This window comes from Poromitra crassiceps (genome assembly GCF_964638095.1).
Source record: "Poromitra crassiceps genome assembly, chromosome: 5".
NCBI classification, from domain to species: Eukaryota; Metazoa; Chordata; class Actinopteri; order Beryciformes; family Melamphaidae; genus Poromitra; species Poromitra crassiceps.
The window spans coordinates 43,726,098-43,741,393 of NC_139642.1; the positions used below are offsets into that span (position 1 = coordinate 43,726,098).

The following is a 15,296-nucleotide window of genomic DNA, read 5'->3' on the forward strand; positions in this document are numbered from 1 at the left end:
TGGGCGGGTGGTGGCACTTCACGTTCACTAGTTTATTAATTAATGAATCGTTCGGGCAATCGCTTATATCAACGAATTAAACGAGCAAACTCACGGTTTCCTCAAGTGCTGCAAACGGCTTTGAATTGTTTGGTAGAGCCTAGGGATCCCAATGCGCTTCAGCTATGCAGGCAGGCAGGTCCGGTGCATCACAGCGAGGAGAGGAGAGAGCTTACTGCTGCGCTGCTGATCCATGTCAGAAAAAGTGAGACATAGGCCTAGCCTAACTTTTGTGGGGAGAAATACATTGAAAACTAGTCAGATATGACTTGAATGCCACTTGTAAAATAAATCACCCACAGTGATTGACGACGGTCCGACCACTATTTTGACTGGGCGGCTTTATGTAACAAAGGCGGAAGCGCTCATTTTTGGCATACTGCCACCCCTCGCGGGCGGAATGGACCCTCGAGTTAAAACGGCATGTTTTTGAATGGAGTTTGGTTAAAGATTTGCTAAAGCCGTTTCAATTTAGCACAGCGCTGACGACGACTCACACGACAACTATTTGCCTTGTAGGGAATAACGTGCATGCTCCGCACCCCCTCCCCCCGCCCACTGGCAGAGAGAATACTGACCATTTCCAGCTGTTTCTAAACAAAGACCCCTCATGTTTAAAAAGGTAAAACCGGAAAATATCCTGCTAGCCAGACATGATCCAGACTTCATGTTTAAAAGCCACTTCTGAATCTCACGCTGCAGTCTGCACACTCTGAATCTCACTCTGCACACTCTGAATCTTACTCTGCACACACTCTGAATCTCACTCTGCACACTCTGAATCTCACTCTGAATCTCACTCTGCACACTCTGAATCTCACTCTGAATCTCACTCTGCACACTCTGAATCTCACTCTGCACACACTCTGAATCTCACTCTGAATCTCACTCTGCACACTCTGAATCTCTGCACACTCTGAATCTCACTCTGCACACTCTGAATCTCACTCTGAATCTCACTCTGCACACTGAATCTCACTCTGAATCTCACTCTGCACACTCTGAATCTCACTCTGCACACTCTGAATCTCACTCTGAATCTCACTCTGCACACTCTGAATCTCACTCTTCACACTCTGAATCTCACTCTGCACACTTTTGATATGCTGCTCTGCCCATACTGATTGTTTGTTTGCACTATGCTGATAATACTTGTGCTTTTGGCTCTCAGTCCCAGCAGACTGCAGTGTTTCTGATAGTCATCAAAAGTACAGTTCAGCTTTGATTCCATGACCAAAAAAAGAACAGGGTGGGTGGGTCACGGTTTTTCTCTGTAGAGACTCCTCATCAGCCAAATATTTTCTGTCTTTCAACATTTTTTTTTACAATGACAAAAAAATCTGAATGCTGTCTGTCAAAATTACAGACACCAAGAAAGTCTAACGCAACCTCTGCTCCTCATTCACCCAACAATGGAGCAAGGCAGTTGACCAGCCGGCATATCAGCATTGTGAAGCAAAGTGCAGTCCTCCACGTATCAGCTCCTGGCAGAGGAGGAGTCATCGAGTCTGTCAACACAACATGCACAGTCACACGTGACCCTACTCTCACCTCCTCCTGCCATGGGTTTAGCTGGCCTGTCGTGTTCTCTTTAAGAGCAGTGTCCATTACACTGACTGACTCATGCCTTTTCACACCCTTTGCTTTAGCTTCCCTTCTTTTCTCCCTTTTTTGCTTCTATGCTTCTGTCTGACTTACCCCGCAATGCAGCTTCTTGTTCGGGTTCAGGAGGTCCTGCGCCAGCTGGGTCTTTGTTCAGGCCGGCAGCACGCTGTACATTGACACAGGCAGCCCAAACAGACTCCATGCCAGGAGGTTTCCCTTCCCCTGTTTTTATTGAGAGCAAGCCAGTGTATATGTTATGATAGCGGACACCTCGTAGCTGATTTAGGATATAGGTGTGTACATGGTCATAAAATGTTGAGTGCAATCACAGATGTCCCTCTCAAGTCTCAAGTTGCGTACTCTGTGATGGATAGCCCTATCTGCTGGGTACTGTAGGTGTCAGAGGAGCGAGTCAGCGAGGACTTGACGTTCATGTTTTTGGGTTGTCTTTTCCCCCTTCAGTGTATAACTGGACGGTGGACGAGGTGGTGGAGTGGCTCATCACCTATGTGGAGCTGCCACAGTATGTGGAAGCCTTTCGCAAGATGCATTTTAATGGAAGCGCCATGCCAAGGTAAGTGATATTACAAGCTGCTGATGTTTGTCCTAACCTGCAGCACAATTCTGAAGTGTGACCAGTTCATCCCTGTCCGGTGAAAATCTTATCACCAAAATAACAACTTTTCACAAAGTAGGAAAAACAGCCTTGTTTTCATCTTGGCCATCATTTTTTTAGTTTATCCAGTGGGGTTTGAATTAATTCTACCACCAAGCATGGCATCCAATCACTATATCTACAGCTGTTATCCAGTGGGATTTGAATTAATTCTACCACCAAGCATGGCATCCAATCACTATATCTACAGCTGTTGAAGTACCGTAGTACAATCAGTGCATTAAACAATTAGTGTAGCTTCGCCCTAATTGGTCGGATTCTGAAGATTTGTTAAGGACTTGAATTACACATACTTGGAAATAGATTACACCCGTTTATTGAATAGTTTTTTTTCCCTTCTGACTGGTGGGGCTTACCACCTCTCAAACTATTTTGGACTGAGGTAAGTATTATCTGCTGTTTTGAATGAAAACATAGGCTACAACTTGAAACAGCTGAATAACTTGGATGCAGTTGCACCAAAATTAATGATGCACTTTGTAGAATCTAAATAGAGAATGGCATGTGACAAATGGCCCTCTCTCTTGGCACTGTCTATAACATACTTGAATAAATAATTTGTAGGCCAACAGTTGCATATTGACAAATAAACATTGAGAAGAGTGGAACTGATTGCTGAGTGTAGTTTTGTATTTTAGCATTTTTCCAGCTTTTCTATCTGAAATATTAACATAAATTAGGCTATAGTTGTGTTTCCAAATTTGGTGATCTCGGACAAGATTAGAGAATTGTCAAGAGGAATTGAAAATGGCATTGGTATAAATAAAACCCCATTGATTTTTAACTCTAGTCAAAACACTTCAAAGGTGAGATTATTCTGCTGAGGCACAGAAACAGTCCCAAATACTAAGAAATGTCACAGTACATTTGTGTTTTAGAAAAAAGGCAGATGCTCCTGTGCTCCTCACTGTTTCTACCAAGTACCAAACTTATTTTAAAACTCGCTGCGTCTCTGTTCTTCTTCAGGCTTGCTGTGAAGAATGCCACTCTGACGCTCTCTATTCTGAAGATACTGGATCGCAGCCACGTTCAGAAGATGCAGCTCAAATCTTTGGACACTGTACTGTTTGGAGCCCCACTGAGTAAGTGAGGTTCTTCTGTTTTACTTCCTGTAGCTAATCTATTTGAATGAGCTGTGTGAATGTAATGTCTGAGTACTGTAAAACGTTCATTCCATCATCATCAATATGCAGTATTGCACAGTGGAGCCTTGCCATATTGTGACTTGTGTTAATAATACCATTACAGATGACTAGCTTCAAGACATTGAGGAAGTAGAATTGGACAAAGAGTTGCATGGTGCAGAGATCAATAGTAAAATGTCATTATGCCATGTTTGGCCATGAGCAACAGTCATAGCAGACAAGCAAAAACAATGGCCTTCATTTAGTCAACCTAAGCTTGTATTTCCCTTATCGTCCTGGGGCCGGTTGCACCAAGTGGTCTTAACTATGCCTGGTCGTAACTCCTACGTCGGTCTTAGTTAAGACCAGTCTTTAGAGTGGATTTACGCCTGTTGCACCAACACGGCTTACGTCTGGTCTTAACTACGCGGGTCGTAGCAATGCGCGTCCATGTGATTTGCCAGGGAATGCACCCTGATTGGATGATGTTGCAAAAATGTGCCTCGCGACCTGCTTGGAGCGTCACTGTGCCACTACGCTCTATCAGCCACTACTGTATGTGCATCACTACACCCTCCCTCATCCCACCCTCCCTCGCTCCGGGGAAAAAATGGCGGTGATTGAGCCAGACATTCTGAATGAAATTGAATGTAACGTTCCCAATTCTATGTATTAAATTCTAAAAAATTAACGGCAACATTTGGGAAGGCTAAGCCACACAACTAGTTAGTTATAATCTAACATCGTGCTTCAAAGACGGAGAACTGGCTGTGTTACGACGATGACGGTAAGGACTCAAAAAGGTCTCCCCGGAGATCTCTGTTACAGGCAGGCTCTACGCCTCCTCCTGACCAGGCGTAAGAGTTACGCCTGGTCGTAGTGAAAAGAAGGCTTAAGCCGTCTTGGTGCAACCGGCGTAGCCGTTAGGTCGTAAAGTTACGACCAACTTAGCTTAAGACCAGTGTAAGACCAGTTGGTGCAACTGGCCCCTGATGTTTTTGTCAACTTTTTATTCCATGGCTTTTAAATCAACGTTGAGTGTCCCAGTTTATTAGTTTAGTTTTAACCCCACCTGTCAGTTGTCACATGCTAACCCTCCAAAAGACAATGTAGTTTACTGTGCCATAATCAAAACTACTACTGTAGCATCTTCTTAAGAAATCCAGTTCATTCTCTCTTTCAAAGTGTTTCCTAATGTCTTCAGGGATAAGCCATTGGTATTCCAGTTCAGTCGTTTTTTTGTTGTTTGTTTTTTGTTTTGTCTTAAACGTGATATTGAAATTCATGGTTTGGTTCTTAGGTAATCTCAATACTGACAATAACAGAATTTACTAACTGCTTAATGAAAGGGAGTCATAGATAAACCATGAGGTGTTTGAAAATGCCCGGCCATGTCATTCACAGTAACACCAGCCAACAACAAAATGTTTTTTAGGCTGAATGATGTTGCTCCTGTTCATCGACACCCCATTTACACCGTTTTTTTAAATATGACCTGTATCCGGATATGTTATCTGGATGTTATCTGGATAGGGAAAAATGCATGCTAATGCAAGGTGTAAATGCATCGTGATCAGAATTTAGAATTCAGAATAGTCTGGCTCAAATTGTGTTCAGATCCTGGTTGACGCTGTGCACTGATGGCAGAGAACCAAACCATGCATTCGTTTGACCTGGGCCAACATTCACACCCTAGCCAAAGAACCTATCACGTGCAGTTAAAAAAAAGAAAAAGAAAATAAGGATAATCCTTTTAACTACCCCGTCTGTAGAGAAACCAGTTCCTGTTCCACACGACCAGTTCTGTCAATTTGTGTGGTTGAGGAAGTGAACTGAGGTGAGAACCGGCTGCTCTGTATTCCAGACACGCCTCTCTGCGCACTGAGACAAATAAACACAGCACTCCTCCTCTCCCCTCTCCACTGTCTCTACACCAGTCTGCAGCTATAGAATGAGACAAATAAACACAGCACTCCTCTCCTCTCCCCACTAACTACACCAGTCTGCAGCTATAGAATGAGACAAATAAACACAGCACTCCTCCTCTCCCCTCTCCACTAACTACTCCAGTCTGCAGCTATAGAATGAGACAAATAAACACAGCACTCCTCCTCTCCCCTCTCCACTAACTACTCCAGTCTGCAGCTATATAATGAGACAAATAAACACAGCACTCCTCCTCTCCCCTCTCCACTGTCTCTACTCCAGTCTGCAGCTATAGAATGAGACAAATAAACACAGCACTCCTCCTCTCCCCTCTCCACTATCTCTACTCCAGTCTGCAGCTATAGAATGAGACAAATAAACACAGCACTCCTCCTCTCCCCTCTCCACTATCTCTACTCCAGACTGCAGCTATAGAATGAGACAAATAAACACAGCAGTCCTCTCCCCTCTCCACTATCTCTACTCCAGTCTGCAGCTATAGAATCAGACAAATAAACACAGCAGTCCTCTCCCCTCTCCACTATCTCTACTCCAGTCTGCAGCTATAGAATCAGACAAATAAACACAGCAGTCCTCTCCCCTCTCCACTATCTCTACTCCAGACTGCAGCTATAGAATGAGACAAATAAACACAGCAGTCCTCTCCCCTCTCCACTATCTCTACTCCAGTCTGCAGCTATAGAATCAGACAAATAAACACAGCAGTCCTCCTCTCCCCTCTCCACTATCTCTACTCCAGTCTGCAGCTATAGAATGTGAGCTTTCAGGTTTTTGTTCTTGTTTAGGGAACTGCAGCATCATCACATTTGACGGGTCGGGGTGTGTCTCAGGAGACATACTTTTGTGCGTAGTGAATTACAATAGAAATTGAACTGCTTCCCTCCAGGCTTGACCGCCTTTGCAGTATAATGATAGCATGGGAAAACATGGTCCCAGAATGACTGCCAAAAAATGCTCAGTTTTTTTCATATGAATTGACATGATTAACGTGTAGGGCTTTGTGGTGAGGGTTGAAGCATGGCACGCCCTATACTGGGGTTTGCACTGTTAGGCCTAGAAGTAGGGAGAGTCACAGACTAGGGCTTATGTAAGGCTACAAAATATTAATATTGCCCCAGATCCTTCCCTCCCCATGAAGTTCTGCACACTGTTTTAACTGAAGAAACAGTAAAATATACTTTGCAGACAAGTTAAAATGGAAATGCTGCATATTTGGAAGAGGAGAGCTGATGCAACAAGGCTATGTAAACAAGAGGGAAATGAATGAGCCCTCCATAGAACGTGAGTGATTGCAAAGGAAAGTAAAAGCAGAGCGGAAGCATGTCTGTGTCTGGCATGTGTCATTGTGCGTGTGCTTTGTTAGAGTCCCAGCCGAAGGAAGGCATCAGAGGGAGGCTGTCTGGTTTTGACAGCCTCTCAAAGCCAGGGGGGTCCAGCTAATAGTCACACTGGATATAGCGGCAGCATTTTAAGACACATCTCACAAAGGCTCGGTCCTACTCGGCCTCAGAAGTGGACACTTGTGCAATGATTAACACAGTTTGACCAAAGTGGTCCCACTTACTGCTTTGTTTGTGACTCATTGTCCACACAAAAAGCTGTTCACCAAAGGCATAATGGAACAAAAACACATTTGTGTCGAGTCATTCCCAGTGTAACGGTTAATTAAATGTCACTTTGGGCTGTCTTCTTGGTGGCATTCCGTAAAGGCAGTCATGCAGTATTTATGAAGTAGCAAATTACATAGACGAGACTGAGACGATAACAGAAAAGGCCACCTAGTGTGTGCAGACTGTTTTGGACAGATAATGTTGGCAGTGATTAGACCAGCATCAGGAAAAGTCATCAGGAACTTATCTCATTATGACCTCATGGATACGGTATTCGTCTGAATTACCCAATGCAGACCCATGGTAAATTGAGCGTACATGCATGTTTTTTCCTCTATTTATTTTGCACAGTTTGAAAACAAGAAAGACATGAGACGGGAAAAAACCCAAAATAAAGATAGCAGTATATAGTGCAGAAATGAGGCAAGAGACCCTTATTCATGGCTTCTACCTAATTAATAATAAACATTAGAACACCGTGTTATTAGATTATTTCAGTCAAATATTACATTCTTTCAGTCAAATATCATGACCGCGTATTTGAGAGTTGTGCAAATGCTCACAGGAAGCAATGATGGGGTTTAGGCAAATAAGATGTGATGAGTAAATATAGCCAGAGCCTTGTGATCTCTCTGCTGTGTGGTCTTCTTGTTCTGTAGGATTGAGAAGAGACAGTGACACAGGCCCATAGCTCTGCTGTGCTGTACTGTAAGTCCCCCAGTCTGCCAGCTTCCCCTGCTGCTTCCAACAGCTTGACTGTGCTGCTGTTCTGGCTCTGACTGACCTGTGTTTGATCTGGATTTTTGTAAGCAAGCCCTACGGAAATACATGGGTCACCCTGGCTGATCATTGAGCACAAACATTAGAGGCCTCCTAGTGATCTCCCTTTATGATTAGCCTACATTGGGGACATGCGAAATGGGCCGTGTGCCACGGGGAGAGACGTCGGGTCACTTGGCTCCTTGTAAATAACCAGCCAGCGTACAGCGGTTAGTTTGTAAGGATCTGTCTCTTCGCTGGCATGTCCTCTGTGATCTTATCCACAGCGATGCAGGTTCCTCATAGACCGACAGGTTTGTTTGTTTTTTCACCTCATTTGACTTCCTCCTTGTCTCACTACAGGAAGCAGGTAGTGCTTTTGAGAGCTCATTCCCTCACACACCCTTGGCAGGTTTGAAAGACAAACAAAGCAAAATATGAAATGGGATTGAGGTTTGACAAATGTAAATCTTAAAGAATTTGATCTGATTTCATGTAGCTATATTTTGTAAGTAAGTTTTATTTTATTTTTTTATCCCTCCATTGAAATCCTAGCTAGACTTGTGAGTTGATCACACGTCTGGCCACGCTGCCTGCCTGTCACACAGGACGTTTGGCATACTGTAAGGTCAGATGTGAGGTATGCTCTCTTGGTTCTATTATCTTCTTTGGCTGCCATTGCGGTTGCTTCTGTTAGTGGCATGAGCACAGAAGTAACAGGTGTGGCAATCAGGAAGTAAAATTGTGAAAAGAACACCAGTGATTATGAAACATCATAGTGTTTTCATCATGATAGACACATACTGTAGAATCTATTCCAGGATTTAAGTAAGGTAGCAAGTAGGTAACAATATCTGTAGTTATAGAAAGTTTATTGTAATTTGGGTTTTTTGTTAATGCTTCATTGTGAGTGATTTTCATATTTGCAGCGCAGTAATTGGTTGAAGTCTTCTTTAGCATAATGCAAGGTGGCAGCATCCCTGCCTGGGTGAAAATGTTGCAAGCGACAGGAAAACCACATGTCAATTATTTATGACAAGTTCCGCTCGCAAGATCATCTGGTTCACAAGGCTATTCATTCCCGGCTCTGTCGAAGCTTCCACAGAACAGTGATATTTTCTGATTTGACAGAAATGACCAGACTTATAGATTCAGGATTTAAATCCTAAATTAATTCACAGCTGAATTTTCCCTTTTTTTAATGGCCTTTGTAAAAGCTCTCTCCATGCTTGAAACTGAAAGATGATCTCAAAACTCATCTGGGCTTTGTGGCTAATTATAAATGAGCTGCTGGTGGTTGCTGCCTGGCTGGCTGTGACTGTTTGGAATTGAACAGCTATGAATCCATTGACAACTTGACAGCATACCCGCACCTCGCTCCTGCCTGCTCAGGAGAGCAGGAGGACCAGATCTATGACTGCATTCTGCTGTATAGCAGAATGTCGCATTTCCTCTTCTTTGCTTTCCTGTGTGTTGTTCGTTAGCATCAGTTACCAGACTGAAATAGGTTGTGTTAGGACCAGCTTATCCCAACCTGAACTTGTACTACTGACTCCCTTCTATTTGTGTTGCTTCACAACAGTTGCAGTATGACTAGGCTATGTTAAAACTGCCAGCTCTTCCCCTTCCTTCCAGATTGACTTAAACTACACATAGAATCCATGATGTCAAGCTTGTTCACAGTTAGACAGGCTTGACGTTTTCATCTTGATATGTCGCCATACTAAAACATATCACTTCCTCTTCATTCTTCCTGTGTCCCCAGTGAATAGACATAACCACTTGAAGGATTTCATGCTGGTCGTGTCAATAGTCATCGGCATGGGCGGCTGCTGGTTTGCCTTCATCCAGAACCGCTACTCTAAGGACCACATGAAGAAGATGATGAAAGACCTGGAGGGCCTGCAGAGAGCGGAGCAGAGTCTGCATGACCTACAGCAGAAGTAAGAGTTTACCCCCCACCCACAGGACAAACTGCTGCATCTACCAGTTTGTCTCCACATTGAACACAACATTATTCAGCTTTAGTTTTAAGTGTTCACATTAAAACTGTTTGTACCTCAAACACACACTCCCCATCCCATAGTGTAAAGTATAGATCACATACGCTGGTGCACCGTTTGTTTGTTTGCTTGTTTGCTTGTTTGTTTTTTGTCCAAGTGAAATGTTCCATGGTCTCTCCTGATTCTGAATATAGTGTAGCTGAATCGCTTGGTTTGACCATGTCATTTTAAGCATTTTATGAAATTTCTATGGAAAAATGAATGGCGGATGTAATCCCATAGGGCGCGTGGCGTGCCTTTGGCACTCTATAGAGTTGAATTGAAACCATCTATAGACAGTATAGATGGTTTCAATTCGACAACATAAACATTCTAAATTGCCCCCAGCTTATTTCCTATTGCAGTGTTTGCTAGTACGATAACTGACAGGACATAAGACACAATTCCATGAAAACAGTCTATAGTGAATTTGGTTAGCTGACCCAAGTCATGGGTTGTGGCAACTTTCACAAGGCTGTGTTGACATTCTTCAGAAACAGGATGTGAAAGATTATATCTGAATCATAAAAGGCTGAGAGAACTGTGACTCTTAACAAATCACTCCACTAGGGCTGTCAATTGCCCCAAAAAATGCAATGTAATGAATCAACTGAATAGAGGACCGCAGACGGGGATGACGTATTTTTGTAGGCTTACCCAGAAGTCCCTGCGTAAATGCATGTTTTTAAACCACGATTTTCAGAAAACGCAAAAGTCATAAAAGTGGACCTCATTTATGAAGATTATCTTGCTGAACACAAACTTAGCTGTTTCATAAACTTTTGTTGCCCAGTAACCACCATGCATTTAACCAAACATACAAAAATCCCATTGCCTTTTACACGTATATGAGCCGGAAGTGCTAGCATCCAGGTCTTCCGGACTCATTCCTGCGGTACTGCTACTCTATTGAGTCAAATTCAAATGAAATGTAAATATTACTGATAAAAATTAACATAATATATTGACACATGAAAGCAATAGTGCGAGGAATGGACAATGTGTTCTGTTCAGATGGAGATTCTATCTGGTGTCGCAGTTTTTCAGTCATTCAATTTCTTGAAAGATTTGAGTTGGTCTTCTGCTCAATCTTACTAAGGGGAATCCAAATGTCTTCCAGATGGCACTTGCAGCAGTTATTGGGAGGAGTAGAAATGTCCTCGTCAGGCTGGGTGTTTTTCTGCCATGATGCCATTAGCAAGCATGCGTTTGCTAAACAGGAGCTAGTAGAAGATTGTCACAAGAGCAACAGTGATGAGGGTCTAAGGAGCCAAGGCATTGATGCTTTCAGATCAGTCTGCTTTAAAAAAAAAATTGTTTTTGACACATTTGAAAGGCAAGTTGGTACTTGAGTTTGTTTTTATGTCTTTACATCAAAGTAAACGGCATTAAGGCATGCAGCAATTTTTAGTTTCAATTTGAGTTCAAATGTGCTGCGTTCAAGACACCATGAGCCTTCAGCCTTTACCCATGGATAGGGCCTAGATGGTTGAGGTGTGCCAACCTCTTTGATCGTCTGCAGGGCCAGATCGCACAGCGGACATGCCTCCTTTGTTACTCCAGGTACATGCACCCTATCACAGATTCTGACAGCACAAGGTACAAATATTTATAGTTGAAGGGCAGAGCTTGGACTAGGTCATGTCACATTCGCTAACTTTGATGTTGATTGATCAATACTAGTGTTACACTAGTTTGATAAATGTTAATCTGATGACACATTGTCATTGTGTTCAGATTAGCAGGGAGGGAGTGCAGGATCCCCCAGTCAGAGCTGGCTAATGTGGGCAAGGGAAAGGGAAGTTTGGGGTCGCCTGTGCTGGAAGTTAACTGCAGTTGAAGATGGATGATGGAGTGTAGGATAAAATGGCATCAGCTTTCGGGCATCATGGCCAGAGTCAGGGGCTTTGACAGCCTTTGCCATGTGGCTGAATAACATTCCTGCCCTGATGCTTAGGGACATTGAACAGCAGTGGATGGGCTGTTGTGAGGAGTTAACTGCCCTCGTTACCCTTATTACAATTTGCTCTTCATCTCAGACGGAGCCTATTTTCAGCTAGCTGTTTTGGAGACAGGTTTTTTAAACACGGGACTGAAAGTTCTCTATTCGTTGGGCTCCGCCCTTTTAAGGCTGTCGCCTATTGGATGGAACATCCCTCGCGCAGCAGATACTTTGGGCCATTGACTCGACAATGCCTCCTCCTTGACGTCCGCACCTGGCCTATATAATGCCGTCGTGACCTCATCTGTTCCCAAATTTCTTCACCCAGCAAGAGATCAACTTCGATACTAGAACTACGACAATGAGTGAGAACACCCAACAACCCCAGCTGCCGGCCGACGCTGCTGCCCAGGGCGGCACTTTCGGTGGAGCCAAGCCGAAGCTGATCGGCCCTGCAAGGTCTGCTGTTCGGTGTATATCTACCCCAACAATCTCCACCCGGGCTGCTTCGTGTGCCTGCTTCATGTACCGTCTACGCCGGTGTCATGCCGAGTTTTGCACCCCTGCCGAGAATTGCACCCCCACCATATTTTGGGACGGTTTTAACTTAAAAACAGGGATGCAAATCTCGGCATGTACAAACTGCCGAGATTTGCACCCCCCTCCATAAAGCCAGGAGAGATCCCCAGGTCTCGAGGTCCTCTGTACCCGGATTTTAAGCACCAAAGTCTGCTTCCATGAGCCAGAAGAGAGCCCCAAGCATGGAAGTCACCTCCACGCGGATCTAATGCATCAAAGTCGGTCTCCATGAGCCAGGACAGACCCCCTGGCTTGGAGATCAAGTCTACCCAGACAAATATATCATTTTTGAACAGTTACGTTTCCGTATAAATCAGTACAATATGCTCCCGGAAGGTGGGGATGCAATTCTCGGCAGGGATGCAAAACCGGGGGTGCAAAACTCGGCATGACACCGGCATAGCTCTGACCACCGGAGCCTCCTGCCCGTACTGCAAAGAGCTTCCCTCCGACGAGCTTCAGCGCCGTGCAGACTACTGGGCTGTGTGAGCCTGAGAGCCGTGTTGTCGCCGCTGCGATACCGCTCCACGATGCTACCCTCCACCTCGCATCCGTGGTAGAGAGACCCTGTGAGAGTAAAATTATTGATTGATTGCTTATGAAGTGGTTGTTGCATTTCATTTATATTGCTATTACAACCCCCCTGTGCCGATTCTCCCGGGTCATTCGCCTCCTCCTCGGGCTCCTCCGATTCTCCCCCCTCCGAGGCCTGGATTTCGGAGACGCGATAAGTTACGGCAGAGAGGGCCCCGCTTCCACGGCATTCTCTCTCTCCTGCACCTCCTCCATGAGGCGGCGGCCCCTCCAAATCTAAGGCACTGTTAGAAGATTTGCCGGAGCTCATTAAGAAAGCAGCAGGGCTGAAAGGCATTGCTCTCCCCCCTGAGCCTCCAGTGCCCGCACGTGGCATTTTGTCTGGTGATAAGTAAAGTAAAGTAAAGGTAAAGTCCCACTGATTGTCACACAATGTGTGAAATTTGTTCTCCGCATTTGACCCATCCCCTGGGGGAGCGGTGAGCGGCAGCAGCGCCACGCTCGGGAATAATATGGTGATATGATGTCTACGGTCACGAGCCCATGATGGTGAAACAACCTCCCGTCTGGCCAAAAATCGCAGAATCCTGTCCGACATCCTTGTTCCTCTCAGCCTTTGACCTCAGTTCTTATTCCGTATTCAGTAGTTAGTAACACACAGCTTGAGTGTGTGTGTGTGTGTGGGTGCATGTTTTCTTACTTGAATCAGAATCACGTTTATTGCCAAAATATGTCAAGATTACATACGAGGAATTTGTCTTAGTGGAAGTATGCGGCGTAGCGGTCATATCAATATTCAGAAGATAAAAAGAGGAAAAGACAAAATTGCAAGTGCAGTCCATGTACAGTAGTACAGTGCAGTACATGTGTAACATTATGTGCACCTCTTTATGCGAGCAGTGCAACAACGGTAGTGGAAAGTATTTCTGTGTGCTTTGCCTGCTGAATACTAACCATGCTTTAAACTGTGTAATCAGTTGTGAACATGCACACCTGCCAATGTTGACTGACTATTGAGGTGACATCAGGCGTTACTTTCCTGCTAGGCTGTCACATGTTTAGTTGACTGCCACAGAGTAGACTAGCTAGCTTTTAGCCTATATCTTATAATCGGCCAACCGCCGAAAAGCAGGTAACATGATGTCATATTAGGTATCATAGGAACAGATTCCTCTTGATAACTGATACAAATGCTGCATTATATGCCATATCCTGACAGTGGGTGTAGTAGTGGGTCCTAATGCTTTGCCTGCCCATTCACTCACACTGTGAAATATCTCTGCCCACTGCCATTATGGTGGTGTGCAACTGGAGTCTCATCTCTGGTGGGTAAAGGCAACCACACACCTACGAGGAACAATACGCATCTATTTGACTCATCGCTTCACATTTATAGCCTGTTTCTTATCAAGTAGAAAGACGTGTCTCTTTATGGAAAATCATTTTAAATGTCAATTGTTTTGGGGCGCCCGGTGGCTCACCTGGTACCATTAAGGCTAAGTCCTTCCTGCAGCCGGCCCGGGTTCAAAGGAATTGCAACAGCTCCCATAAACTGATATGCAATGTTTTAGATTGCTCTGGATGAATGAAAAGCTAGCCTGTGAATACCTGATTCTCTGATATCTCAGAGTACTGCAGGAATCAGTTGGAAGTAGCAAATTGCCGCCAGGGGGAAAGGCTATGGGATTTTAGAATGGGGATTTCGGTGGTCTGTGGTTAACACAAGTTTATGGGAGTGGACGAGGGCCACTTTTATGGCTTTGGAAGCATAAATGCATTTTTAAACACGATTCTCAGAAAACGCTTAAAAAGTCATAAAAGTGGTCCTCGTTTGTGAACATTATCCTGCTGAACACAAATTTCCAGTCCCATCAGCTTGTATTAACCACAGACCTTATTTCATGCATTTAACCGAAATCCCCATTCTAAAATCCCATAGCCTTTCCCCCCTATGAACCAGCATGGCGGAAATTTCTGGGGAAGCCTACAAAAATACATCATCCCTGCGGTACTCTATTGCTAGTCATTTCACTGTTCTAAATCCGAGCCCCTGTATGTGTTGCTGTCTGGACAGCCAAGCAGTGGAGCTGTAGGGGTGCTGTAAGGCATATACTGTATAGTAGGCAGTAGGGTACTGCAACTACAAGAGGCTGGCAGGTCCTGCAGCATGTGCTGTGGGAGCGGAGGGAGGGAGGGAGGGGGATATGTCCTCTGTGTCTGTAGCCGTGCCTTTCTTCATGATCCCTCCTGCCAGCTGCTCTCTTTCCAGACCTTCAAGCAGATCCTGTGGCAGTATCAAGTAGCCTGGCCTGTTGGGAGGCAGTGGGAGGAGGCTTTGACTGGAGCGGGATTTCCTGTCCAGGCACAACCTCACTGTTGGGAGATGGTGTTAAGCATGACTGCTTAACATGTCAGCTCTAGTGTTAATTCACCCACGCT

General features: G+C 44.6%; 1 protein-coding gene across 2 annotated transcripts in view; it reads left to right on the top strand.

The window, feature by feature from the left end:
* The window catches only part of stim1a (stromal interaction molecule 1a), a 45,365-nt gene that overhangs the window by 16,024 nt on the left and 14,045 nt on the right, over positions 1-15,296 (top strand). For both annotated transcript variants that reach the window (XM_083637675.1, XM_083637674.1), the window contains exons 5-7: positions 2,107-2,218; positions 3,287-3,402; positions 9,526-9,703. In XM_083637675.1, the coding sequence (XP_083493801.1) occupies positions 2,107-2,218; positions 3,287-3,402; positions 9,526-9,703 (406 nt within the window). The remainder of the gene's footprint in view (positions 1-2,106; positions 2,219-3,286; positions 3,403-9,525; positions 9,704-15,296) is intronic.